The 24,850-nt window shown below is 55.8% G+C and overlaps 1 protein-coding gene across 6 annotated transcripts in view; it reads left to right on the top strand.

The window, feature by feature from the left end:
• The window catches only part of SAFB2 (scaffold attachment factor B2), a 32,028-nt gene extending 18,707 nt beyond the window's left edge, over positions 1–13,321 (top strand). For 3 of the 6 annotated variants that reach the window (XM_032307348.1, XM_032307340.1, XM_032307389.1), the window contains 11 exons: positions 1,911–2,041; positions 3,133–3,224; positions 5,691–5,827; positions 7,159–7,449; positions 8,399–8,539; positions 9,555–9,617; positions 9,748–9,790; positions 10,751–10,881; positions 12,353–12,465; positions 12,590–12,656; positions 12,935–13,321. In XM_032307348.1, coding sequence (XP_032163239.1) covers positions 1,911–2,041; positions 3,133–3,224; positions 5,691–5,827; positions 7,159–7,449; positions 8,399–8,539; positions 9,555–9,617; positions 9,748–9,790; positions 10,751–10,881; positions 12,353–12,465; positions 12,590–12,656; positions 12,935–13,085 — 1,360 coding nt within the window. In that variant the 3' untranslated portion in view covers positions 13,086–13,321. Of the gene's footprint in view, positions 1–1,910; positions 2,042–3,132; positions 3,225–5,690; positions 5,828–7,158; positions 7,450–8,398; positions 8,540–9,554; positions 9,618–9,747; positions 9,791–10,750; positions 10,882–12,352; positions 12,466–12,589; positions 12,657–12,934 lie in introns of those variants that run through there. The other 3 variants (XM_032307369.1, XM_032307358.1, XM_032307379.1) reach the window with 2 other exon arrangements.
• Positions 13,322–24,850: the final 11,529 nt, after the last annotated feature.

Genomic DNA, 24,850 nt, shown 5'->3' with positions numbered 1-24,850 from the left:
TATTTTATTTATTTATTTGACAGAGATCACAAGTAGGCAGAGAGGCAGGCAGAGGGGAGGAAGCTGGCTCCCTGCTGAGCATAGAGCCCGATGCGGGGTTCGATCCCAGGACCCTGAGATCATGACCTGAGCTGAAGGCAGACCTGAGCCACCCAGGCGCCCCTGGGTTGTGTCTTTTTAAGCAGAACCAATACGCTAGAAACAGGTTCTTGATCCTGGTTACGCTATCACTTATTATGGTGTGTGTTTACAGTGTAAAAAAATTTTAGGGGCACCTGCGTGGCTCTGTTGGTTGAGCATCCAACTCATGCTTTTGGCTCAGGCCATGATCTCAGGATCGTGAAATTCAGTCCCATCGAGCTCTGTGCTCAGCAGAATCTGCTTGGGCTTCTTTCCCTCTGCTCCTCCCTTGTTTGTTATCTCTCTCTCTCTTTTCTTGCTCAAATATTTATTTTTTAAAAAACTTCTACTTAATAAAGTTTCCCTTGGGGGCTCCTGGCTTGCTCCATTAGTGGCACATTCTGACTCTTGAGCTCAGGGTGGTAGGTTCGGGCCCCAGATCGGGTGTAGAGATGACTTAAAAATAAAATCTTTAAAAAAGGATAAAGTTTTCTTAAAGTGAATATTATTTTAATCTTTTTAAAAATTTTTTACTTATTCATTTGAGAGGGAGAGGGCATGAGCACAAGTTGGCAGAGAGGGCCAGAGGGAGAGGCAGACTCCAAGCTGAGTGTAGAGGACAACACGGGACTTGATGCCAGGCCCCTGAGATCACGATCTGAGTGAAAGCAGATGCTTAACCTACTGAGTGACCCAGGGGTCCCAAAGTGGGTATTATTTAAAAGAGGATGGCTCCGAGGTGCCTGAGTGGCTTGTTGGGTTAGGCGAATTTTTGCGAAGGTGGTGAGCTCCAGGTCTGTAAGATTGAGCTCTAGGTTGGGCCGTGCAATGGGCATGGAGTGCGCTTAGGATTCTCCCTTTCCTTCTTCCTCTGCCCCTTCCCATTCACCAAACCCCCAACACACACACACACACACACACACACTCTCTCTCTCTCTCTCTCTCTGTCTCTTCCTCTCTCTCTCCCTCAAAAAAAAAAGATGACCGCTTTGTACTGTGGAAGCTGAGGGAAGAAGAGTGAGCTGGGAGGGGTTTCCTTGGACAGCCTGAGTTGTAGGGAACAGAGGGCGGGAGCGCTGGTTAGGGGACCCCGAGGGGCCCGTTTTTCCCGTCCTGGACCCTGGCACATGGTAGGCATTTAATAAGTGTGGAATTTAATTACTCGAGACAAACAGCGTTAGGGAACATGGAAGACAAGTGTGCGTGGCAGTGATGATTCAGTTCACTGTGTAGGATAAAGCCGGCTTCAGTGGAAACCTTACCGACAGGTTCTGTAGGAGCTGGTGCGTGGCGTGCCACTGTAGCTCCCCCAAAGTGTGCAGCGGTGACTTGGTGCCGAGTGGAGGGCAAGGGGCCCGCTGCTCCGTGGCGCAGGCACCTCACATCCATGTGCTCTGCTTCCGTTCTGTTCTGTGCCGTATTTGGAAAAAATGTTTACACAAACTTAAAAATTCCATCCGGAGTGAAACGCGATAAGTCAGTTTTTCACAGGCATTCTTCTCTACTTGGGAGTGTCTCTCACGTGTGCCCGCGTGTCTGTCCTACAGACCAGTGCGTCAGGCAGTGTGGAAAACTGTCCACGAGCCTCCGTGCTGCCTATTTCCGCGCGTAGCCGAGAACTCCGGGGGGCATGAGGGCCAGGTCCCAGGAGGGCATTAAATCATTTCCGCGGTTCCCCGGTAACTGTCCCTGTCCGCTTGCCGCCCGGAGGGTTGGTTTTGTGCGGGAGTCCGGATGACCTGCGGCCAGAGTCCCAGGAACGTAAGCGTGATGACCATGTTTTTAAACAGAACCGTGATTAAGAAGGAAGAGAAGATGGAGAAAAAGGAGGAAAAAAAGCCTGAAGACATTAAGAAGGAAGAAAAAGATGAGGATGAGCCGAAACCAGGGCCTACCAATCGCTCCCGCGTCACCAAATCAGGTGAGCGGAGCCTGCCGAGGTCTCCTGGGGAGGGTAGAGCCTGGCGGGAGGCGCTGGCAGGAGGCGGGCGTGGGCCGAGGGAGCCAGCGAGGGCCTGTGCGCGGCCCGGCCGACTGCGGCTTCCGGCGACGGGCAGCCTTGAAAAGCAGCAGGGCCTGGGGGTGCCGCGGCTTGTAGGAGTCGCTGCTGACATCGCACACCTGCAGGGGTTGCGCTCCGTGATTTATGGTCACTGGCGGCTTGGGGACCGGGCTTGATCTTCCCGAGTACCTTTGGCAGCTGTGGGAGGGAGAGGTGGCCCCGTTCTTGTCACAGATTTGATGGGGCTCTGCAGCTTGTTCCACGCCTGCAGACTGCCTTGAGGCGCCACAGAATGTTTTGTGGAAAAAACAAAACCCAGTTCTCCCCGCCCCCCCCCCCATAAAACAAACAAAACTCAGCCATCTGGAGCGTTGGAATTGGGTACAGCGCGTTACAAATTGGATCTTAAGCGTTCGGGGTAATTTACTGGCAGTCTCATGAGGAACGTGTTTTTAAAATGTTCCTCAAGTATTGCAAATCTCCCCAAATCAGTAATAGTCGCCGTGGTTAGAGTCTGGTTATTGGGTCGTCGAGGGGCAGAATCCATTTGGAAGCCTTTATTGCTGTACACCAATGAAGGGAAGCCCAGCCATCTGACTCAGAGCACAAGGGCCTGAGCTCTGCAGAGCTTTCCAGAATGTGGAGGAGGATGACAAAATGGAAAGTGGTTATCCTGGAGCCGCTAGGATTGAGCGTGCGGGTGAAGCCAGCGGGTGGGTCGGGTGCGTGTGCTGCCGAACGCGCCTTGACTTCGGTTCACAGTGTACGTTGCGGGGAAACCAGAGCCGCTCCGTCCAGGTGAGCGAGGCCCGGTCAGGGCACGCCAGCGGCCTCCTGTCCACGGTGCTCGCCGCAGGTCAGGACGAGCGGGGAGGGGAGATGGCGGAGGCTCCGGGGTTCGCTTGAGTCACTCGAGGAGGCTGCGACAGTCCCCTGGCAGCCTGGCCACGGCCTGCCGTCGGGAAGCGGGGCTGTGGGCAGGCGCACAGAGCGCTGTTTTCTCCCTGAAGGAAGCAGAGGAATGGAGCGGACGGTCGTGATGGACAAATCGAAAGGAGAGCCGGTCATTAGCGTCAAAACCACAAGCAGGTCAAAAGAGAGAGTAAGTATTGTGTGTTTCCTGCGTCAGGTCCCTGCGCGTTTGTGGGTGGTTGAAGGACCGCTTGGATTCAAGTTAGGAAAACCGCATCGAAGTGTTCTTTGAAGTGCTCAGAGGCACGTTCCTCCCTGTTGAGGCTGGATGTGCGCACCCAGGGTTGGGTTCTACGGCGTATCAAAACTGTGCTTAGTGTTTTTCCTTTCCGTGATGTATTGACCCTTTGCTGGTTCTTTGTCGGATTATACCATCTTCTAGAAGGAAACCGGTTCACAGCCCACCATGGGGTGGGACGGGCAGGACCCAGGCTGTTCAAGTCGGAAGGTGGGCTCTGCTGTGTGGCTGACCTGTGCTGGACAATCCCCTTCTTCTGGGACGTTCATGGGGAAGAAAAGGGGAGTCCACTGCAAAACCGACTTCCACGTTGTCAGAGAACGGGCCTCCGTGTCGTAAGCGGCACACGGCCGGACAGACCGGTGGCTTCTCCTTTTGTTTTTTTCCCCCACCCTGGAAAATGAACCCCTCTGCTTACCACCTGAAGGTTCTGGCTGAAACGTTCCTGAGGAGAGTTGTCCTCTTAGAACAAACACAGAGCGAACGGTGTTCATCTAAGAACGCTTCATTGTGACTTTTGCAGTGAACGTTTGCTTTCTTGAATACAGTCATTTCTAAAGTCATGTTTCTTATGGGCTATGTGAAAACTAAAAATTTAGAACTATAAAATAGAGAAATCTAAAGAAAGCCCCCCCAAAACCCTATAAACTTATCAGCTGAAAAGCTCTGAAGTTAGAAAAAATAAATAGGAATAAAGTCTGCGAAATTAGAATCTTGAGATCACATAGGAGGACAACGTGAGAACAGAAGCCTCTTTCACGTGGACTCCTCACACTTCCTTTCCAAGGGCATCACACGCGTGACACGGCATGCACACTCTGTTTCCAAATAATTATGGAGTCACAGAAAGTTGCCAAAATAGTATGGAGATACGTGTACCCGTCACCCTGCTTCCTCCAGGGATTTCCGGTCGCATAACTATAGCCCAGTTTCAAAGCCAGGGACGGTGACATTGGTCTGCGGGGTGTGTGTGAGTGGAGTGCCGGGACTTTTGGGTCCTGGTGGAGTCTCACGTGAGCACCGCTGCCCTCAGGATCCAGGGCCATCCGGTCACCATAGAGCTCTCCCCGCTCGTGACCTGCCCCACCGGCCTAGCCCCAGCCCCAGCCCCGGGAAGCTAAGCTGTTCTCTGCCCCCATCTCTAGAATGTTGTCCTGGTGAGACTGTAGCACACAACCTCAGGGTGGTGCCCTTGGAAGCTGTCCGGGGGGTGTGTGTGTGTGTCACGTGCACGCTTTTCCGGCTGCACTGTGATCCTCTGGGACACTCGCTGGTGTCATAGCCCCTGTCGAGGACTGCTGTGGGGCAGCATTTGTGGACATGGGCCATGCCGGGCTCTGGGTCTCTAGGTGCTGAGGAGCACAGATGTTCCTTGGGACGGGTGTTCTCCGAGCGCCCTTCAGAAAGGAAACAGGATGCTACGGTCCCTGGGTGTGTAGAGCGCGCCGGGCTGCGGGGACGCGGGAGGCCCACTGGGAGCCCAGGGCCCGACTGGGAGACTCCAGCGCGCCTCGCTTGGGCGCCCCCCGGCCTGCGGTTGTGTGATTAGTCTCCAGACTCGGCCCCTCTCTCAGGCGGAGTGTCATCTTGGTGTTTGGGTTCTGGTCTCTGTTTGTGATGAGGTCGTCCCGGCTGTGCTCCTCTCTTTGTTCAGCAAAATCCTCTGTTTCTAACTACGGCTTGTCTTTTTCTTGGGTTGGGCCTCAAGGTAATTAAGAAAATAACCTGAGGACGTTTTTAAAAATGTTTACCAAGCCCCTTTCCTAGAGACGGGGGCAGGGGGGCTGCAGGACACACAGGTGTCCCACGCTGTGAAAGCTTTCCGAGAGGGTGATCGTGGCCAGCTTGGGCATCCTAGCCCCTGAGAGCCTCAGAGGTGAGAGTCGGGGAGGGAGCAGCACGGCGGTTGCCCGGGAGTGGTCGTCGCCCAGCAGGAGGAGCTCCTCTGCAGGGCAGAGCTAGCTGCTTTGGCCTGTGGGGTTTGAAGGCCTGAGGCGGCAGGTGAGAAGCGAGCAGTGAGGCCCACTGTCCCAGGGTACACGTGCCCGCGGCTCCGTGGGGCCTTGTTCTAGACGGTGTGGAGTCCTTGGCTCTGCTGGGCAGGGAGAGCTGCCTGTAGGTTTTGTGAGGTGTCCCCCCTCCTTGCTCTCCCGTGACCCCCATGATTGCGGTGTGAGAAGGCAGTTCTCCCAAGCGAGCAGTGCCTCTGGGCTGTGGGTGAGCTGAACTGCCTCCTGGGCCTTCCTGGAAGCCATGGGGACAGAGGAATTTTAACATACCCCAGAGAAACGCGTATCTAACTTCCACTGTGCACCGACTGCATTTTTCTGACGAGAATGAACCAATTTCGGTAAACAGAGCTCCAAGAGTCAGGACCGCAAATCGGAAAGCAAAGAGAAGAGAGACATCTTATCATTTGATAAAATCAAAGAGCAGAGGGAGCGCGAGCGCCAGAGGCAGCGGGAACGCGAGATCCGAGAGACGGAGAGGCGGCGGTGAGTGGGGCCCGGCAGGCCGGCAGGTGGGTGGTCTCGTCCGGGGGCGCTCCGCCCTTCTCCCCAAGCGAGTGTCCTGTCTGGCCCAGGCTTGCTGGCTGCCTGCTGTTAGCCGAGGCGAAAGGCGAGGGTCAAGAGCGGTCGTGGTCAGCCTCGACATGACGTTTGTCAGAGCTGGTTTCATTCGAGACCTGACGCTTACCCGACTGAGCCGCGCAAGTGCTCGCTCTCTGCTATGTGGCGAGTGCCCTGGCCTGGGGAGCGGGCTCACCCGTGTGTGGCCTGGATGGAAGGGCCCCCAGCTTCAAGGTCTCATAGTCGTCCTGCTGCAGCCCCACATGCATAAGAGCAGGAATGCAGCCAGGGACCGTGGCACGTTTATTAGAGACGGTACGCACCGAAGCGGCATCTTTGCTCAAATGCCGTTTGTGGCAGCCTCGGTCACACACGACAGTCTTTGCCACGTTTACCTCCTGTTTAGGAAGACAGTTTCTGGAAGTTGGCCTCTTCCCAGTTCTGCCTTCTGCCTTTTTCCGTCTAAGGCCCCCTTGTCATTTTTCTTCATACCTCACTTAGCGAAACGAAAGCTTTGTGTCACGGTGTGGGCGATCTTGCTTGAGTGGAAGCGGGATGTGTAGAAACTTCTCCGGTTACACACCGTCTGCTTTCCGACGTAGTGGGACTGGGACGCTAGCATCTCTGTTTATGCGGCCTTAGGAAGTAAAGACACCGTTGGCTCTCTTTATTTCCCAGTGGCCCACGCTGGCCTTGGAGCTTCCCAGTCCCCAGGGCTGGTGGGAGGTGCGGCAGCAGCTCCCTTTGAAGGTGCAGAGGGGGCGTCTCCCGTGCCCCGGAGCCCCGGGTGTGTGGTGGCTGATGACCTAGCCAGGCTCCATACCTCTGACCACCGTAGTGCACCCGCAGCTTCCCGGGTCCGCTGGAAGAGGCAGGGTCCCTAGAAAGTGCCGCCTTCTGGCGGGGAAGGTGGGAAGAAAGAAGGCCCGTTCCAGGTTATGCGGGCCTTGCTCCGGGGTCCTCCTGTGCCCCGCAGCCTTCATGGCCGCGGCTACCCCCTGTTCTCTTACTTCTCTCCCCTGTAACCTGTGACTTCACTTCGTGCCTGTGAGCCAAGCCCTCTTGGCCTGTGCCCCCCGGCCTCCCTGGGCAGGAGTGACAGGCTCACTCCTGGCTTGGCTCTAGCCACAAAGGAGGGAGCGTGGAGGCGGGGTTTGCGGCCCAGGCGCACAGCTCCACGCAGTGGGGGTCGCGCCTGTCGCCAGGTCTCCGGTCACCCGGCAGGGAACTCAGCGCAGCCCTCCATGTCCCAGCAGAGAGCGGGAGCAGCGCGAGCGGGAGCAGCGCCTGGAGGCCTTCCACGAGCGCAAGGAGAAGGCGCGGCTGCAGCGGGAGCGCCTGCAGCTCGAGTGCCAGCGGCAGCGGCTGGAGCGGGAGCGCATGGAGCGCGAGCGGCTGGAGCGCGAGCGCATGCGCGTGGAGCGGGAGCGGCGCAAGGAGCAGGAGCGCATCCACCGCGAGCGCGAGGAGCTGCGGCGCCAGCAGGAGCAGCTGCGCTACGAGCAGGAGCGGCGGCCCGTGCTGCGGAGGCCCTACGACGACGGGCGGTGAGCCTCCCCGCTTTCCCTGCCGAGTGGGGGACGTTGACGACCAAGCCTGGCGCCCCCGGACGCCTACGCAGGACTCTCAGCGGCCACAAGCTCCAGCTTCTGGGGCCTGGGGTCCGCGGTCCGGGGGCTCGGCAGCGGTTTCCCTGACTTGTCCCGTGGAGAATCTCGATAGTTGCCCCTTGGTGAGGTTTGCGGTGCTCGTTGAGGCCACGCCTGTCTTCACAGCGCAGTTCCCTGCGGGGCGTAACCGCCTGCCAGGTGCCGGTCGTGGGGTGGGCGAGCCTGCCGTGGGGCCCGTGGGCGCCAGGGCCGCCAGTCGGCCGGTAGAGGGAGAGCGCGGAATGGCGCTGTAGAACAGGAAAATGCCTTCCCGTTCACGAAGTAGGTTTATTGGTCTTCAGCCCCTCTGAGCTGGTTAATTGACGGTCACCTGTCACCCCACCCCCCGTGAGCCCAGTGTTCTGGGGAGGATCAGGAAGAAGATAATTGGATGCCATCCCGAGCTGTATGTAGTTCACTATCCCCCCGTCTGATTCCCTTTGCTCTTGCAAAAAACTCAGAGGGAGGTTCAGGTTCCCGTAGAAGACAGGAAGGGGAAATGTGGCAGCTCGGCATGGCGATGCAGAAGAACCAAATACTTCATTTCACTTGCATCTGGGCTCACGCGGGGATCAAGGTATTAACAGCCTTGTGATACAATTAGCTCCCAGCAGCCCTCCTTTCAGGGCTGTCAGATGAGAATGCGGGCATGCCTCTTGGCAGTTTGGGGGATTTTAATTTATCAAATCAAAGCAATAATGGTTGAATGTTTAGAGATTAGCCCTGCAGGACATTTTAAACGATACTGGGTCTGGAGAGAGCTCCCCTCCCCACCTCTACCTCCTTCCATTTTTTCTTCATTCTTTGTCATAATTGAAACTCATGTCCTTTTAAAAATAAAAAACAGGCGAGATGATGCTTATTGGCCGGAAGGCAAGCGTGTGGCCATGGAGGACAGGTACCGTCCCGACTTCCCTCGCCCTGATCACCGCTTCCACGACTTTGACCATCGAGACCGGGGCCAGTACCAGGACCACGTGGCTGACAGGTCAGCACCATCCTCTCTTGCAGCTGTGGACGGAGCCACCTCAGCTCGACGCAGGGATGGGTCTCTGTCCTCTGACGTCTCATTTACTCGTGAGGCTCCCCGCAGCTGGCCAGCCTGCTGCACGTGGGACTTACAGGGTCACGCCTGCAGCAGGATGTGGGACTCAGGTCCCTTAGGGCATCCCCAGCTCATTTCACGCAGTGCCCTCTTCACGGATTGGTGGAGTCTGGGGGCAGTTCTGAGCCTCCACTCTCCTGGGCCCCACACTCTGGGCCTCACAGCTCCCAGGACTCTCCCGGCCACCCCTCCATTGAGGCAAGCCCCTTGGGAAGCAGGGTTTCAAGGAGGGTATGCCCAGCCCCCTTGTCTGTACGGGGAGGAAGCTGTTTAGAGAAAGAGCCTTTGCAGGCAGAGTGGCCAGAGTCCACGTCCCCAAGCCTTGCTGACCAGCATAGGCTCCTCTGCCAGCACGCCCAGTTGAGAACCGACCAGCACGCAGGAAAGTTCTTGTTGCCTGGCTGGGCGGTTTAAAGGTTTGAGAAGGTTTTTTTAGCCAGGCCCTTTTAAAGAAATAGTAATTCTGTGTGTGTGTGTGTGTGTGTGTGTGTGTGTGTGTGTGTCATTTTAAAAGAGAAATATATATAGTTCATTAGAAAGGCAGCCCTCGATTTTCTAGTTTACGAGTTCTCTATCTGGGTTTCTCATCGTGCTCCCCTGGGCTGCATATGCCTGGGCCGTTTCACCGTTCATTAGCTCTTCAGTAAGGCAGGGAGCGCAGGGAGAGGCGGGCCGAGAAGCCACTCGTGTAATGAATGGGGGTTTGGAGATTTGGTGTGAATCACGTGTGTTGGATCAAACCAGAGGTTGGGGACCCTCTAAGGCTTCTCTGGTAGACCTTGGATTTTGTCGCCAGGCCACAGATAAATGAGGCATGGGCTAGGTGGGGTGGGTTGCTGCCTCTGAGATCGCTCCAAGGGAATTCAGTTCAGTGAAATCTTTATTCCCACCTTCTTAGGCCGCAGCTTCACTCCCGTCCTCAGGGAGAAGGCTTTAGATGCAAGCCAGCTTTGTTTCACAGGCCAGTAAATTACAGTTCTTACTGGGTGGAATGGAATAAGTACCCCAATTGTGAAACTTGTGTGTGGGGCCTGCCATAGGTGGTCTGGTGCCACCGGCAGCCATTGGAACGAGGTATTTCCCTTTTGCAGGAGGGAAGGTTCAAGGTCAGTGATGGGAGAGCGAGATGGGCAAGTAAGTAAAATCCAGACCCCAAGCCTGGGGCGCACCTGCTTCTGTGCTGCGGGGGCGGGGGGTTGTGGACATGTCCGTTCTGACCATGAGTGGAAGTATATGTGACTGATTATTTTCTGATTAGTGTGTCTGTGTGTTTCTTGAATACGTAGGGTTTGTTTTTGTTTAATTGCATTTGGTGGAATCTGCGAGTATTTCTGGGTCGCCCACTTGTTTAGAGGGTCTTTGAGTCTCAGTACTGTGAGCTGCCCCACAATACCCCACTCAGGGGCTTAGCCCATGAGGTGTTTTTGCCCATGTTGGTGTGGGGGGGCCCCTGTGTCTCTGGTGCTCTGCAGAGGGCTGCTCAGAGAAGAGGGTAGTCCTCCAGGAGAAAGGGGGTGAGCGTCGGAATCATGTTCTTTCAAGCCAGCAGTGTGGTTTTTGAGGGAACGTGGCATGACTCCGTCCGGCTGCAGCATGCTGGGTCCCGGAGCACAGGATTGGTTGGCCAGAGCAGAGTGGTTCCTCTCTGCCTTGCTGTCTCTGGTGTCACAGGGCGAGGCCGCTGACCACCCTGGGGGTGTGGGAGGGGCCCTCCTGTCACCAGCAGGAGGAGCTGTCCTGATTCTTCCCGGGAAGACTCTAAGGGACTCTCCGCAGAGGACCCTTCAGCGCCATAAAGTGCGGGGCTTTGCACGTGCACGGGGCTGGAGCGGCCTCTGCTGGCACTAGGCGTGGTGCCAGAGATGGGCTGTAGGGGCGCCTGATGGTTCTTACGTCGGAGGGGACTGGGAGGCAGGAAGCCCCATTCAGGTTCCCGTGGCGCTGTCAGGGTAGAAGAGCGTGTCCGGCGAGATGGGGTCAGGAGGGGCCTGGGCAGGTCCTCTCAGAACCGCCTCCCGGCCGCCTACACCAAACTCACAGGCCTGTCTAAGAGTGACATGGCTAGAGTCGCCTTGTCCCTCTTATGCCTTCCAGCACTACTCAGATGACCGCCATGGACACGGAGGACCGCCAGAGCGCCACAGCCGGGACTCCCGGGACGGCTGGGGGGGTTACGGCTCCGACAAGAGGATGAGTGAGGGCCGGGGGCCACCGCCTCCACCCAGGTTAGCAGATGGGCCGGCCGGAGGAGCCTTGCTGGTTTGCCCCCAACAGCCCTTCCCCACACGCCTCAGCCCCTAGGCACGGGAGCCCCCGCCTGCTGACGGGGACAGCCCTGGAGCCTCTCTTATACTTGCCCCGGGGTCCTAGCGAATAGAGAGGCTCTGCACCCCGACCCCTGCCCCCCAGTCCCTTGTAGGCGTTTGCGGGGGGGCTGCTTGTCAGAAGGTTCTGCCTCCCTGAGGTGCGTTTTTGGGTGTGGAGCAGAGGGCAGCACCGTTTTGCTAGATCGACGTGAAGTGCTTTCCCGAACCTACTTAGCACTCGGTCCTGGAACACCGCGTAGTCCGTTCTGCCTTAAGTACCAGCGGGAAGCAGGACCAGGAGAACTCCGGCAGACAAAAGGGAGCTGTGAGTGCCGTCACCCTCTGGCTGGGCGATGGCCACCTGTGCATATGGGGCAGCCAAGCAGTCACCCTTGAGGACAGGTGTCGGGGGCTCGGATGGCCTCCTCGTCGCATGTCTTAGAACATGGGTCAGCCTGGGCCTGGGCGCCGCTGGTGGTGGCTGCCGCCCGCACTCCGGGACCCTGTGTGGGCTCGCACTCCCTGGAGCTTCTCTTTTAAGAAACCACTTGCTTGAGCCACAGTCCTGCGCCGTAGAGGTGCCTCCTTTGAAGCCACGGCTGCTAGTATGTCCAGAGCCGTACACTCATCCCCGCCGCCCACTATAGAACGTTGTCATCACCCCCAGAGGACCCTCAGTTCACGGTCCTCCCCATTCTGCCTCCCCCTGCCCCGGCTCCTGTGGATCCAGTCCGAGTCTGGATTTGCCTGCCCTGGGCATTTCGGGCGAGTTGAAATCCCATTATATGGCTCGCGTCTGTCTTCTCTCCCTGTCGTGTTGGCAGGGCTTAGCCACGCTGTCTCACGGGTCAGAGCTGCGTTCCTTTCTTTGGCTCAGTAATGTGCCACGTGTGCAGAGACCACGTTTTATTTCTCTGCTCACCAGCGGGGGGACATGGGCCGTTCCACTTCGGGGCTCGCACAGAGCCGTGCTGCAGTGTGTGTTCCAGTTTTTCCGTGAACACGTTTCCCGCTCCCTTGGGCGAATGGGCAGGGATGGACGCGGCGGGTCCCACGGTCACCGTGCGCTGTCCTGTTTTACTTTCTCGAACTGGCCACACGCAGGGATCCCTGTTTGTCTACATCCTCGACAGCTCTTCCCATCTGTCCTTTGGACACAGGCCAGCCTCACGGGTGGTGCAGGGGTCTGACAGCTGACGCGCTTGCTTGTCGCAGTGGCCGAGCTGAACTCCCGTTCGTGTGTGTGCTGGCCACGTGCGTGTCTTTGGAGGCGTGTCCTCATATTCTGCCCTCTTAGGAACCCTCAGTATAGGGCAGGATCAGCCGGGCCACAGCCTCACCCTAGAGGCATGCGGGGACACTTACGTATCTGTTTTCTGTTTTGACGCAGGGGTGGACGTGACTGGGCAGAGCACAGTCAGAGGCTAGAAGAGCATCCAGAGCGCGCGTGGCCGGGCTCGGTGGACGCAGGCACGGCAGGCAGGGAGCACGCGCGGTGGCAAGGTACGGGCTGAAGGAGGGGCCGCACGTTTCCAGGACATTCCAAGGCGCACTCCCTCCCGGCAGTTGCTGAGGCCTCCAGGGGCTTCTGAGAAAAGTGTGTGCAAACACTTTCCTTTCTTCCCAGGTGGTGAGAGGGGCCTCTCCGGACCCTCGGGGCCAGGACACATGGCAAATCGGGGCGGGATGTCGGGGTAAGGAGTTTTGTCCCTGCTCCTCCTTTCCTTTCCTATTTTTGCATGTTTGATCAGCTTGCTGGTTTGAGTGTTTAGACAACAAGCCCCCAGAGCGGCTCTGGGAAGCCCCCACAAGTCACACTCCCCAGGCGCCCGGAATGCGGTCCGTGATGAGGACTGCTCCCACCTGGAAAAAGCCAGACGGGCTCTAAAGGCTGCAGAGCCTTCTGCTGCCCCACATAACGAGGAAAGCGTACAGCACTTCGAGGGGACAAAACGTGTGTCTCTGTTCGTAGGCGAGGCGGCTTTGCACAAGGCGGGCATTCCCAGGGCCACATGGTGCCCGGCGGCGGACTGGAAGGTGGAGGACTGGCCGGCCAGGAGCGGGGCAGCCGGGTCCCGCACCCCCACCCCCACCCGTACCCCCACTTCACCCGCCGCTACTAAGCCCCACTCACTCTGAGCGTCCAGGTAGGCAGACGTACTGTTGACTCTGCCCGAGTCACCTTGAACTTGTGGAACCTTTTAAGAAACAAAAGCAAATCCTGCCACCATGTTGTAGCTCAATACAATGTGAATTCACTTTTTTTTTTTTTTTAAATAAACGTGTTCTCTGCCGTTTTTAAGACGATTTCTGTTAACGAGGCATTCCATTTTCCATTAATAAAAGTTTATGGTTCGCACTCGTGTGTGTCACGGTGACTGCGGGGCCGAGGGCAGTGCCCACCTCAGCAGCGGCCTCGTGCCTTTGGGCCCGTCTGAGTCCCCCCAACAGCCCTGCGCCTCCCCCCTACCCCTGCCACAGATGAGGAACCAGGTGGATTGCAGTAGGGGCAGGGCCGGGATCCGAATTAGAAATTCTTCCTGGCGGTGGGGGGTCTGCATCGTGGGGGCCTCAGACCAGTCACTTTGCTCCTCACGCTGGTGTGCCTGAGGTGAGGGGGGCTCTGATGATGGTGTGCCAGGTTTGGGGGTCTGGCTGAGGGCAGGCCCTGCTTGGTACAGGGGCTTGATCGCCCCATTTTTCTGGAAATACAAATTAATAGGTAATTTCTCACATGTGATTACTAGGCCCCTGGCTGGCCCTCAGTGCTGGGCACGGCCCCTCTGTCCCAGGCCCCTCCAGCGTGACCCCAGAGAGCAGCTGAGCTGTGGCTGGCGGGGAGCTTGGGTGACCACAGGCTCATCGGGGTACCCAGAGGCCAAGCCTGTCCCTCCCCCCACCCCTATAAATGGGGTGGACCTGGGGGCAGGCAGGAGGACAACCCACGAATCCTGGCCCTGATCCGGAGTGGGGAGAGTTAACCCCCCAGCGTCCCCTGCCAGGCATCTGGATTCCCTCCCTCCAGAACTAGGACAGCCGCCCCGCAGGCTACCGAACAATTGCCAGTTCTCCCGGAGTAGCCTGTGTTCCCGCTGGGGTGTTTAGCTTTAAAAGAGCAATCTGAAAGTCCTCCCCAGCCTGCCGCGGAAGGCGAGCGTTAAAGGCAGGTCAGCTCTGGCCCTTGGTGTCCTCTGAGTCGCACCGAGGACATGCCACGTGAGCTTCCCCCGCCATGGGGGCTCTCAGAGTCATTCTCCAATGACAGGCTGACAGGATGCCGTCTCCACGGTGCCTCCTGCACGGGGCCCGTCTCTTCTCCACAAGCCAGAGCCTGGAAATTGGGGTCTGAGCTCACCATGTGGGGTGATAAAAGCCAGACTCAGCCTGGGGTTGTGGGTGAGACCCGTTTTGAGATCTTGTCCCCAGTGGCTGTGAAGCGACCCCTCTCCAGGAGGTAGGAGTGACTGACGTCCAGGAGCGAGACCAAGGGCCCTCCACCTCGAGTGTTGCCGCCAAGCTGCCCCATCGGAGCTTTAGACAGCCTGGTGGGGTGAGAACACCCCCTTGCTAACAGCTGGGCCTGAAACTGGACTTGTTCTTTTTTTTTTTTTGACACAGAGACATCACAAGTAGGCAGAGAGGCAGGCAGAGAGAGGAGGAAGCAGGCTCCCTGCTGAGCAGAGAGCCCGATGTGGGGCTCAATCCCAGGACCCTGAGATCATGACCTGAGCCGAAGGCAGAGGCTTTAACCCACTGAGCCACCCAGGTGCTCCCAGACTTGTTCTTAACATAGGTAAAATCTGGGCATTTGCTGGGGCTGTCATAGCACAGTGCTGGAAACGATACTCTCTCACCGTCCCAGAGACCAGAAGTCTGGGTCAAGTTTCCCTCCGAGGCTATGACAGAATCTGTCCCATACCCTCCCAGCTTTGGGGGTCACCGGCAAACTTTGGTGGTGTCCCTTGTCTTGTTGACGCGTCACCTTGATCTCTGCCTGTCAGTGACCAGATTTCCCCTTTACTGTAAGTACACCAGTCACGTGGGTCGGGGCTCGTCTCCAAATACAGCCACCTTCTAAGGTCCTGGGGCCAGCACCTCAACATGGGAGTTTTGCCGGGGTGCAACTTCCCGGTAAGTAGAGGGAAAATTGCTATGATCAAGTCCGGGACCTTCCCTAGAGTTACCCCACTCTATGGACAGGCTACTAGGGTGTCTCTGCCTCCCCACCACCTTCATGCAGGGTCAGAGCTGTGTGTGGCTGAGTGCCCCATCATGCCAGGCCCAAGCGTTTTCCTGCCGGAGTGCACAGTATCTGTTATAAACTGTTTTCTTATTTTTTCTGTTTGTGTCTGATAACCCACCTTACTTTGTTTTGTTTTTAAACAGTGTGTAGTTAGATTATGTTAGGTCAGATTTTTATTCCAGGAGAGAAAAGGGAAGTAGAACCAACTCTGTGTTTTTATTTTAAATTTTTGACCATTTTTTGTAAACACAGCGTTTAGGTCTGTGATCCGTCAGTCCTCTGTAGCACCCAGTGCTCACCGGAACACGTACCTCCCTGATGTCCAGCACCCAGTAACCCCATCGCTCCGCCCCCTCCCCCCAGCAACCCTCAGTTTGTTTCCTGCAATTAAAGAGTCTCACGGTTTGTCTCCCACGTCTGTGTTCTGAAGGGGCTGCTCATGGGCACGGGTTGTTGGCATCTTCGGCTCCTCTGAAAGTTCATGGCCACGTGTTTGCCTGCACACCTGTTTCCCATTCTGGGTAGACACCTAGGCCTGGAACTGCTGGCTCCCACAGTCATTCTGCCTTCGTCTTTTGAGGAACCCTGTTTCCCACAGCGGCTGTGCCTCTCACGGCCCCACTAGTGACGCACGGAGGGCCACTCCGCATCCTCACCAACACTGATTCTCTGGTTTCTGCGCATTTGTAACAGCCACCATAACGGGGTATGGGGGTGGTGTGGGTAAATGGCGTGGTCCATCCGTAGTTTGAACACCTGCCACCGTGGGGAGGGCCTGCCCTGCGCCCCCAGGACATAGGTTCGGTGGATGGAGCCAGGCACTGCAGGACCCCACTCCCAGGAGGGCCCCAGAGGAGTCCCGTCCACCCCGACACAGAGGAGAGGGTGGGAGCCGGGCTGGGGCAGCGGCTGAGGGGGCCCGTGCTTCATGGGTTCAGAGTTTCTGTTTGGAGAGATGGAAGGTTCTGGAGATGGACGGTGGGGATGTTTGCACAATGGCAATGTGTTTAATGCCACTGAGCTCTGCACTTAGAGTTGGGTTACATTTTATGTGTATTTTATCACAATTTAAAAATTTTGGGGGGCGCCTGGGTGGCTCAGTGGGTTAAGCCGCTGCCTTCGGCTCGGGTCATGATCTCAGGGTCCTGGGATCGAGTCCCGCATCGGGCTCTCTGCTCAGCAGGGAGCCTGCTTCCCTCTCTCTCTCTGCCTGCCTCTCCGTCTACTTGTGATTTCTCTCTGTCAAATAAATAAATAAAATCTTTAAAAAAAAAATTTTTTTTTAGGGACTCCTGGGTGCCTCGGTCGTTAAGTGTCTGCCTTCGGCTCAGGTCATGATCTCAGGGTCCTGGGATCGAGTCCCACATCAGGCTCCCTGCTCAGCGGGAGGCCTGTTTCTCCCGCTCCCACTCCCCCTGCTTATGTTCCCTCTCTCTCTGTCTCTCTTCTCTGTCAAATAAATTAATTAATTAAATCTTTTTTTTTAAGATTTTATTTATTTATTTGACAGAGATCACAAGTAGGCACAGAGGCAGGCAGAGAGAGAGGAGGAAGCAGGCTCCCTGCCAAGCGGAGAGCCCGATGTGGGGCTCGATCCCAGGACTCCAGAACCATGACCCAAGTCGAAGGCAGAGGCTTTAACCCACTGAGCCACCCAGGTGCCCCAAATTAATTAAATCTTTAAAAAAATAAAAATAAAAATAATTTTTTTAAAGACAGGGCTTCTGTCGCCTACCATCAGATTGAGAGGCCCTGGGTAGAGGCGGGCACGGCAGGCACACAACACCCCCCCATTTGCCCGTCTGCCCACGGGGAGTTCATAGTCCTCTGCTTCTGCTTCCTTAACTGGAAGAATTTACCGTATTCAGTAGTAGTATTTACCGTAAAGGGTCTTTGTGAAGATGAAATTAGTCAAATACGTGAAAAATTTGGATTTGTTCTTGGTATACAGTAAGTGCTTAATGTTGACGGGCACTGTGTGGGGGGCCTGCAGGGAAAGGTTCCGGGGTGCTCGTGCTGTCCAGGGAACTTGTAAGATGTTTTGAGGCCTGGAAGGACTGGATTCTCTGCTCCAGATATAAGGAAAACTGCAAAATCGGAATTAATACCTTATCAAATGTCTCCACATCTACAAAAATGTGTCAGCTTCATCAATTGCGAAATTTTGTACTCATACAGATTTCATTACATTTCAAAACAGTTGCTAGGTTAAATTTTCTCACTTTGCAGAAATTCCCAAGCCTGCATGATGATTGCCAGTCGTAAATTGCGTGTGTGACTCCCAGTCAAAAAACTTCAAACGTGAAGTTATAAAAAGCCCTTTTGATTTTCAGAAAATAACAGCTGCAAAAGACAGCCAGTGGGGACAAGAGGGCCTTTTAGCCGGCTGGCCAGGCTGAGGGGCGGGGGTCTCTGCGGACAATCCTGGGGTTGACACCCGCCCCCCCCACCGACACACACACTAATTAAGACCACCCCTCCCTGGGGCACGGTTGTCACAGGCTGGTGAGACGGGGTTTGGACCTGGGCTCAGTGCGTTCACATCTCGGCTCCCCTTCTTTCATACGCTGTGTGTCCTTAGGAAAGTGACTCACCCCCTCTGAGCCCCCTGCTTTCCCATTCCTCAGAGGGGTGTGATACCTTCTTCATCCTAGGAGGATTTGATGGGCGACCATGGCAGGTCCAACGTGTCTGCTGGATGCCTCTTTTGCTCGATGGGGCGCTGGGTCCCCACGATGGTGATTTCCTCCTCTCCCCAAGAGTGCTATGCTCATCTTAGGACTGGAGTGTTGCTCGCAATGCTTGCAAGATAACTGGGTGTGTGCATTTCCCCCAGGGTCCGTGACCTTAATCACATGTGCCACAGTCCCTTTTGCCACGTCAGGAGACATTGTCCCTGGTGTCAGGTATTGGGATATGGACGTCCTTGGGTAGCGGGCAGGACTTGACTTCGTCCATCACCCTGGGGCGTGACACACACTGCTTTCGGGGTCGCAGATGTGAACACTGGCCGAAGAAATGAGACCTATTCGTGTCCTGTGGCCATGAAGACGTCCTCAGGCCCAGACATGCTCAGGCCAGCTTTGGAATCAGAGAAGTGACCACGCCTTTGGGCACCAGTGAACAGGCTGACTCAAAGTTTACTGTCTATGCTGTCGCCTGTGTGTGTGTGTGTGTGTGTGTTTGCGCGTGCGTGTGCATGCCTGACCTTTGGAGTTGACCTCCAGGGCAACTTGCTGCGTCCCTAATGGCGTCAGAGATCCCAGATGGCCTAAGTGAAAGTGAAAACAGCACGGGGTGGGGTGGGGGGGAATCTCAGATCGCTCCTGGAAAGGCAGGTGCGTCCAGGAGCAGCAGGGTGGCCTGGGGCTGTTGGCTTGTACCTGTGCGACCTCGAACCCACAGCAGATGTAGCTGCCCGGGTCGCCTGCGGCAGCAAACACCAACACAGCAGAGACTGCCCTGCTACACAGAAGGGCCTCCAGGACGGTGACGCGGGACCTGGCGAATTAAGGGCGGTGCTGGGGTCTCCGATTCCATCCCCTCCCCCAGCGCCCGCATACCGTCCACACCCTGCCCCAAAGGTAGATGTCCCAGGTGTGTGCTCAGGAGGCTCTCCAGGGCCTGGCCTTTCCAAACCCAGAGCTCGGGATCAGGAAGGTAACAGAGCAGAATGGACCGCCCCCGGTAACGCTGGTCACACAGCTTGGGGGTGCCCTGCTGGCCCAGTCCATGGACTGTGCAACTCTTGATCTTGGGGATGTGAGTTCGAGCCCCGCACTGGGTGCAGAGATTACATTTTTAAAAATCCTTAAAAAAAAGATGGTTTGTTATTCACTGGTCCCAAGATGGGGCAGGGAGAGGGGAGTACAGAATGGACAAGGACTTTACTGTGGTTCTGCTAGCAGGAACAGCGAAGCACTGTCTGTCGGCAGGCTCAGGCCTGGCCAGTCTGAATGATCTCAGCGGGCTCTGGGGTGTGGGAGCTGGCCTCATTGTCTGGCCCTGGGCTCTGGGGCGATCCCGGCCCTGAGTATGAGAGCCCCCCAGGGAACTGAGTTGTGGGGTCTGTGTGGGTGAGTTTGCACATGAAAGGCACACTGGGGGTGAGTCCTTTGCTATTAGCTAGCCCGGGGAATTAGCTAGCCCGGGAGGGGCTGCCCCTCCAGGCTGAGCCAGGCCCCTGGATGTTAAAGCATCAGACACCCACCAAAGGTGGAAAATCCCCCTAGGTTAGTGTCTGATGGGACCGGCAAGGTCTCGGTCTTGTGGTGTCTTCAGGAAACAGCAGGTGGCAGCCCGTGCCCCCTGGGATTGAGAGGAAGCGTTGGGAACCCGTTGGGAGGGAAGCAGTAGTAAGGCTGCTGTCTGTATGGAAGGACAGAGGGCCACCTGCAGCCAGAGTCGCCCAGGGCAGAGGCAGGTGCTAACCTAAAATGCAGGCTCCCGGGCCCCAACTCCGAACTGCTGATCTGATTCAAGCCTTACATCCAGTCACCCCTGGGGTCCTGACCGGTGAGAAGCGCACTGCAGTTTCCAGGGCGGACCTGCGGTGGCCCTACCAGGGAGGTCTCCATGAGGGACAGAGACTTACCGGAGACCACGCTGCCCTTCGCCACCTGGATGACCTTAAGCCAGTTACCCTGAACCCCTCTGACTTTTCCTGTGGGACAGTGGGTGCTTTCTGAGGGCACGACAAGACGATGCATTGATGGCATTTTGCACACTACTCAGCATACAGCAGGTGCTTAGCCAGTAGTTGGGGCCTCTGTGGATTCTTCTAGAAGACCTACGTCTACACCAGGGCCTTCCACCTCCTCGCCAGAAACCCCTTCCCCTAAGGATTCAGTGTGTCCTTCTGACTGGGAAGGGGGTCTCTTCAGTCTCCCATCTCAAGCACGCTGTCATCTGCAGTGTTGCATTAGCAATTTTTTAAAACAGGAGGCCCCGTTCTGTCCTCGTGTTGCTGCACGCTGGGCGGGTAAGTGCCAGAAGCCGCCGGGGGCATCTCGCAGCTCCCCGCAGCCCCCCCAGTCTTCCCCACCCCTTGCCAACCCGTTGCGAAACTGCCCGGACGCCCCACATACCCAGCCACAGAAACCTCGCGTTAGGTCCCCACAGGGAGGCTCGTAAAAGGCACTGGAGCTTCCCCCTGCATGGATGCTGCTGGCCACGGCGGCCCGAATATTTACAGACTCGGCTGAAATGAGACCCAGCAGGGTAGAATTCGCCAGGGGCCCAGGAAATGTCCCCTCACCCCCTGTCCCGGGGACACGGGGCACAGAGCGGGGAGCAGCCCACTGGGCCAGGGGGCCCCCAGCAAGGCAAGATGGGAGTTCTGGGCCTGAAGGCACGTCCTGGAGCCCCGGAGGCCCTGAACCCTCTCTCCGGTGCTCATTTGTTTAGCGAACGCTTCCTGGACACTTCCTGTGTCCTCCCTGGAGGAGGTGACCGGAAGGGATCTGGAGAGAGAACAGAATGTGGGGGGGGCACCCAGAAAGGAAAGGGTGTGGCACCTTGAAGGAACGGAGCCAGTGGAAGCCCAGGAGGCTTGGGGTCAGAGTGGGCTCTGAGGCTTGGGTTAGGCAGGGATCAGGCCGCCAGCCTGCAGGGGATGAGGGGCCCGTGGTAGGTTTTCAGCAGCTGAGGAGATCCCTGCCCTCCCAGCAGTGTTCAGGGTGACCATTCCTGCCTCTCTCTGGGCCTTTCCTTTCTTGGGCTTCCAAATCCTCTTTGTCCCCCTGCCCTCCCCCGCTCCCCCCCAAGCAGCCGACTGAGAGGCCAGGTGCGGCCTGCTGGCGTGGGGTCCGCTCCCCAGAGACCAGAAGGTAGGCTGGCAAAGCCGACAAGGTTGGCCATCATGCCTCGCCTGGACTGAGTCACACTGGCAGCCACCGGTGGCCGGAAATGCCAAGATGCCATGGGGGGACAGGGCACAGGTGACGCTGCTGATAAGGGGGGGGCAGGGAGGGGGTCACTGGACGCACTTGGGCTCCTCTGTGGAAGAGGTCCTGGGCTCCAGAGGTAGGGAGAGGCATGGGTGGGGAAGAAAAACAGAGACAGAGAGACACAGAAGAGACAGAAGCAGAAAGAGATGGAGACTTCCAGAGAAGGGAGACAGGCTGAGACACAGAAAGAGACACAGACGCAGAGTCAAGGCACACACACGCACCCAGAGAACACCCGCAGACCCACAAAGATGTCGAGCTGAGGGGGCTGTCGTGCCCCCTGCCCCCTGTGCCCGCCGGGTGGCGCCCGAGAGCCGTGCTCTGTGCCCTCCGCCTGCCCGCCAGACCCTCCTGCAACCGGGCAAGTCCGTTTCTCGCGCAGCCTCTGCCTGCGGCTCCCCAACTAGTCAGCGCCCCCCTCCACTTAGTGGGAGACCCCGGGCCCCAGGATGAACGGACAGAAGTGGGGGCGGGAGCTGGGGCTGGGATCCAGGCTGTGAGATGTCTCACAGGCAGTGGTGTCTCTGTGTTTGTCTTAGGGGAGGCTGTTCATGGGTGTCCCTGCGTCTGTGTGGGGAGAAGGGGCCACTCTGGGTCGTGGGTCTCCCCGCCCCGCCCCCAGAAACATGCCATGACCACCTCTGTTCACCTTCCCTGGCAGTTCTCCTTTGAGTCACTCAAGGAATTTAAGATTTGAAACAGGAAGCAGTTACTGGTCCTCCATGGGAGGGACCACCGTCTCCCAGAGGAAGACGCTGGAGGAAATGCTTCCTTCAGAGACAAGAAGTGATGCCCACACACTCACTGAGAAAGATTTAGGTTCTACTAACCCTAAGCACGGACGACGCGCCAGGCCCTAGGTAGGGTACTGCATTCACGTTGGGGACTCAGTTTCCTCATCTGTGAAATGGGCCTAACGTTAGTTTTGTTATTAAGTGATTGAGCTGAGTTTTTGTAAAGCTCTTTGAACACTATCTGGCACAGCCCAAGGACTAATAAGTGTCAGAAATCATCTCACTTAATCCTTAGGATTACAAGCACATCCATTAAAACATGGGTCAGTGGGAGCCCCTGAGACTCCTCCCCGCAATGCTAGGGAAATGATGGTTGTCTTAAAGACCTAAATAAGGTGGACACTCGGTATCTGTCTGTGCCAAAACTTCCCTTTTGGTCTAGTCTAGCTCAGTGTTTCTCAAACTTCAGGAAAATGAACAGACTAGATTGTGCTGGGTATACAGAGCAGAACCAGGTGCTGTTCCCGGCACCAGGAACTCAGCAGTGAACCAAACCCAGGAGAATTCCTGCCCTAGGGGCGCTTCTGTTCAAGTGGGGAAAACATAATAAAGGAAGTTGATTTGTGACTCAACAAAGGTGAGTTATTATAATGGCTTATTATCCATCCAAGGCTTCCAATATATTTAACCATCTTGCCTTCCAGAAAGATGGTACTAACTTATAAAATTTATACTAGCAATGGACATGCATACCCATTGTCATGCATCCTCAGAAATCTAATATTATCAGATATCAGGTATCTTTCTCAAATATAAAAATGGGGGAATTCTAGGGTGGTTAAACACTTTTTATTTTTTATTTTTTAAAGATTTTTTATGTATTTATTTGACAGAGAGAAATCACAAGCAGATGGAGAGGCAGGCAGAGAGAGAGAGAGAGAAGCAGGCTCTCTGCCGAGCAGAGAGCCCGATGCAGGACTCGATCCCAGGACCCTGAGATCATGACCCGAGCCGAAGGCAGCGGCCTAACCCACTGAGCCACTCAGGCACCCCAACACTTTAAAAAAAAAAAAGGATTTTATTTATTTATTAGAGAGAGAGAGATTGAGATCACAAGTAGGCAGAGAGGCAGGCAGAGAGAGAGGGGGAAGCAGGCTCCCTGCTAAGCAGAGAGCCCGATGTGGGGTTTGATCCCAGGATTCTGAGATCATGACATGAGCTGAAGGCAGAGGCTTAATCCACTGAGCCACCCAGGCACCCCTGGTTAAACACTTTTGCATGTGAGCCTTTCTTTTATAATTTCCCACTGACATCTGTGTATGCAAAGTAGCATCCATGTTCTATGCATGTGTCTCTCTATTCTTATTTATTTCTAACCACTCTTTATATAGGAAGGATGTCACTTTTGAACACGTTGGTGGTGAATACCTTTTGCTTTCAATAAAGATAGATGAGAATAACCCAGTTTATCAACAGGGACCACCATGAGTCCTCATTTGCCAGACATTCTAGCAATGAATTCCTTATGAAGTTTCGCTGGAGAGGGACAGAGGCCCAAGAAGTAGTAGCTATGAAGAGAGCACTCTGACCTGAGGCAAGGCCTTTCTTAGCTAAGGATCAATGTATCCATCTTCTTTTTCTTTTCTTTCTTTCTTTATTTGTGAGAGAGGGAGAGCAAGCACAAGCACAAGCACAGGGAACAACAGGCAGAGGGAGAAGCAGTCTCCCTGCTGAGCAGGGAGCCCAATGTGGGACTCAAACCCAGGACCCTGGGATCATGACTGAGCTGAAGGCAGATGTTTAACCCACTGAGCCATCCAGGCATCCCCTGTATCCATCTTCTGAGATACACTCAGCGCTCAGGGACTTTTCTAATGTATAAAATAGATCACACCGCTCTCTTGCTTCACAATCTTCCATGGCTCCCCATTGCTCTTAGAAGAAAACAAACTCCTTTTTCCTTGCCTTTCTCAAAGCCCTTCCCATATCCGCACCACATTGTCCTTTCTGCTTACCCTGAGGTAAAGAGGAGCCTGAGCCCTCCCATTAGTTCTCTTCTGCCTTGTTCCAGGGACGCTTCCCCTGCCTTCTGGTGTGGCTTCGGAGAAGTGATTTCTCTCTCCTAGCCCCAGCGTTCTCATCTGAGAAATGGGATAACAACAGCCAAAAGTGATGGGTGCCAATTTCCGTTCCAAGCCCTAGCTCTCCTAGTTCTAGAATGTCCTAGGGCGTACATCCTGAGTGTCTAGAATGCCAGGCATTCCAAGATTCTGAGAGTCCACAATTTCAGTGATCCCATGACTCTGAACCTCCCAGGTTCCGGAGCTCAGGAACTCTCTGAGCTTGTCACTGTATGCCTGGGTCTTCCATAATTGCCCGTGACAGATAATATAGTGTCTTGAGGCAGAAACCATGATCCCTCTAAGCCAGCAGCCCAGGCAGAGGGCTACTGCCTGCAGCCACCTGGATCTTCTAACGGCTTAATGAGAAAGTCAGAATTAATTGGAACTGGCACCCAACACTCACAGGGCTCGGCGTGGCTGGCTTGGCCTCCGTATGCTAAAGCCCGGCATCCCGGGGCCTTGCTCCGACCTGTTGGAGACACCAGCGGGTATTTGATGCATGAAGCTTGACTTACCCGGACGAGGGGGGTGGCTGGGACCGTGCTGACCTCGTTCTGCAGGAACAGCCAGCCCATGCACCTGCCTTGGAAAGAGTGCACAGCAGCCTGGGCCCTCATTCTGCCACTTCCCCTCTCTGGGCCTTAGTTTCCCTCCTTTGTGCAATGAGTTTAGCCTCAGACTTTGCTGAGGATTATGTGTAAATGGCTCAGCACTTGCGCTATCTTCTATCCTTCGGCACATGGACCGATTCCCAGAAGGGCTACAGCCAGCTTATCCTTTCAATAGCTGCTATCAGAGAGATTATGTCTTTTCACACTCCGAACCTGATGTGTGAGATTG

This window comes from Mustela erminea, chromosome 1 (assembly GCF_009829155.1).
Source record: "Mustela erminea isolate mMusErm1 chromosome 1, mMusErm1.Pri, whole genome shotgun sequence".
Lineage (NCBI taxonomy): Eukaryota > Metazoa > Chordata > Mammalia > Carnivora > Mustelidae > Mustela > Mustela erminea.
This window is presented reverse-complemented; position numbering and strand designations above follow the sequence as displayed.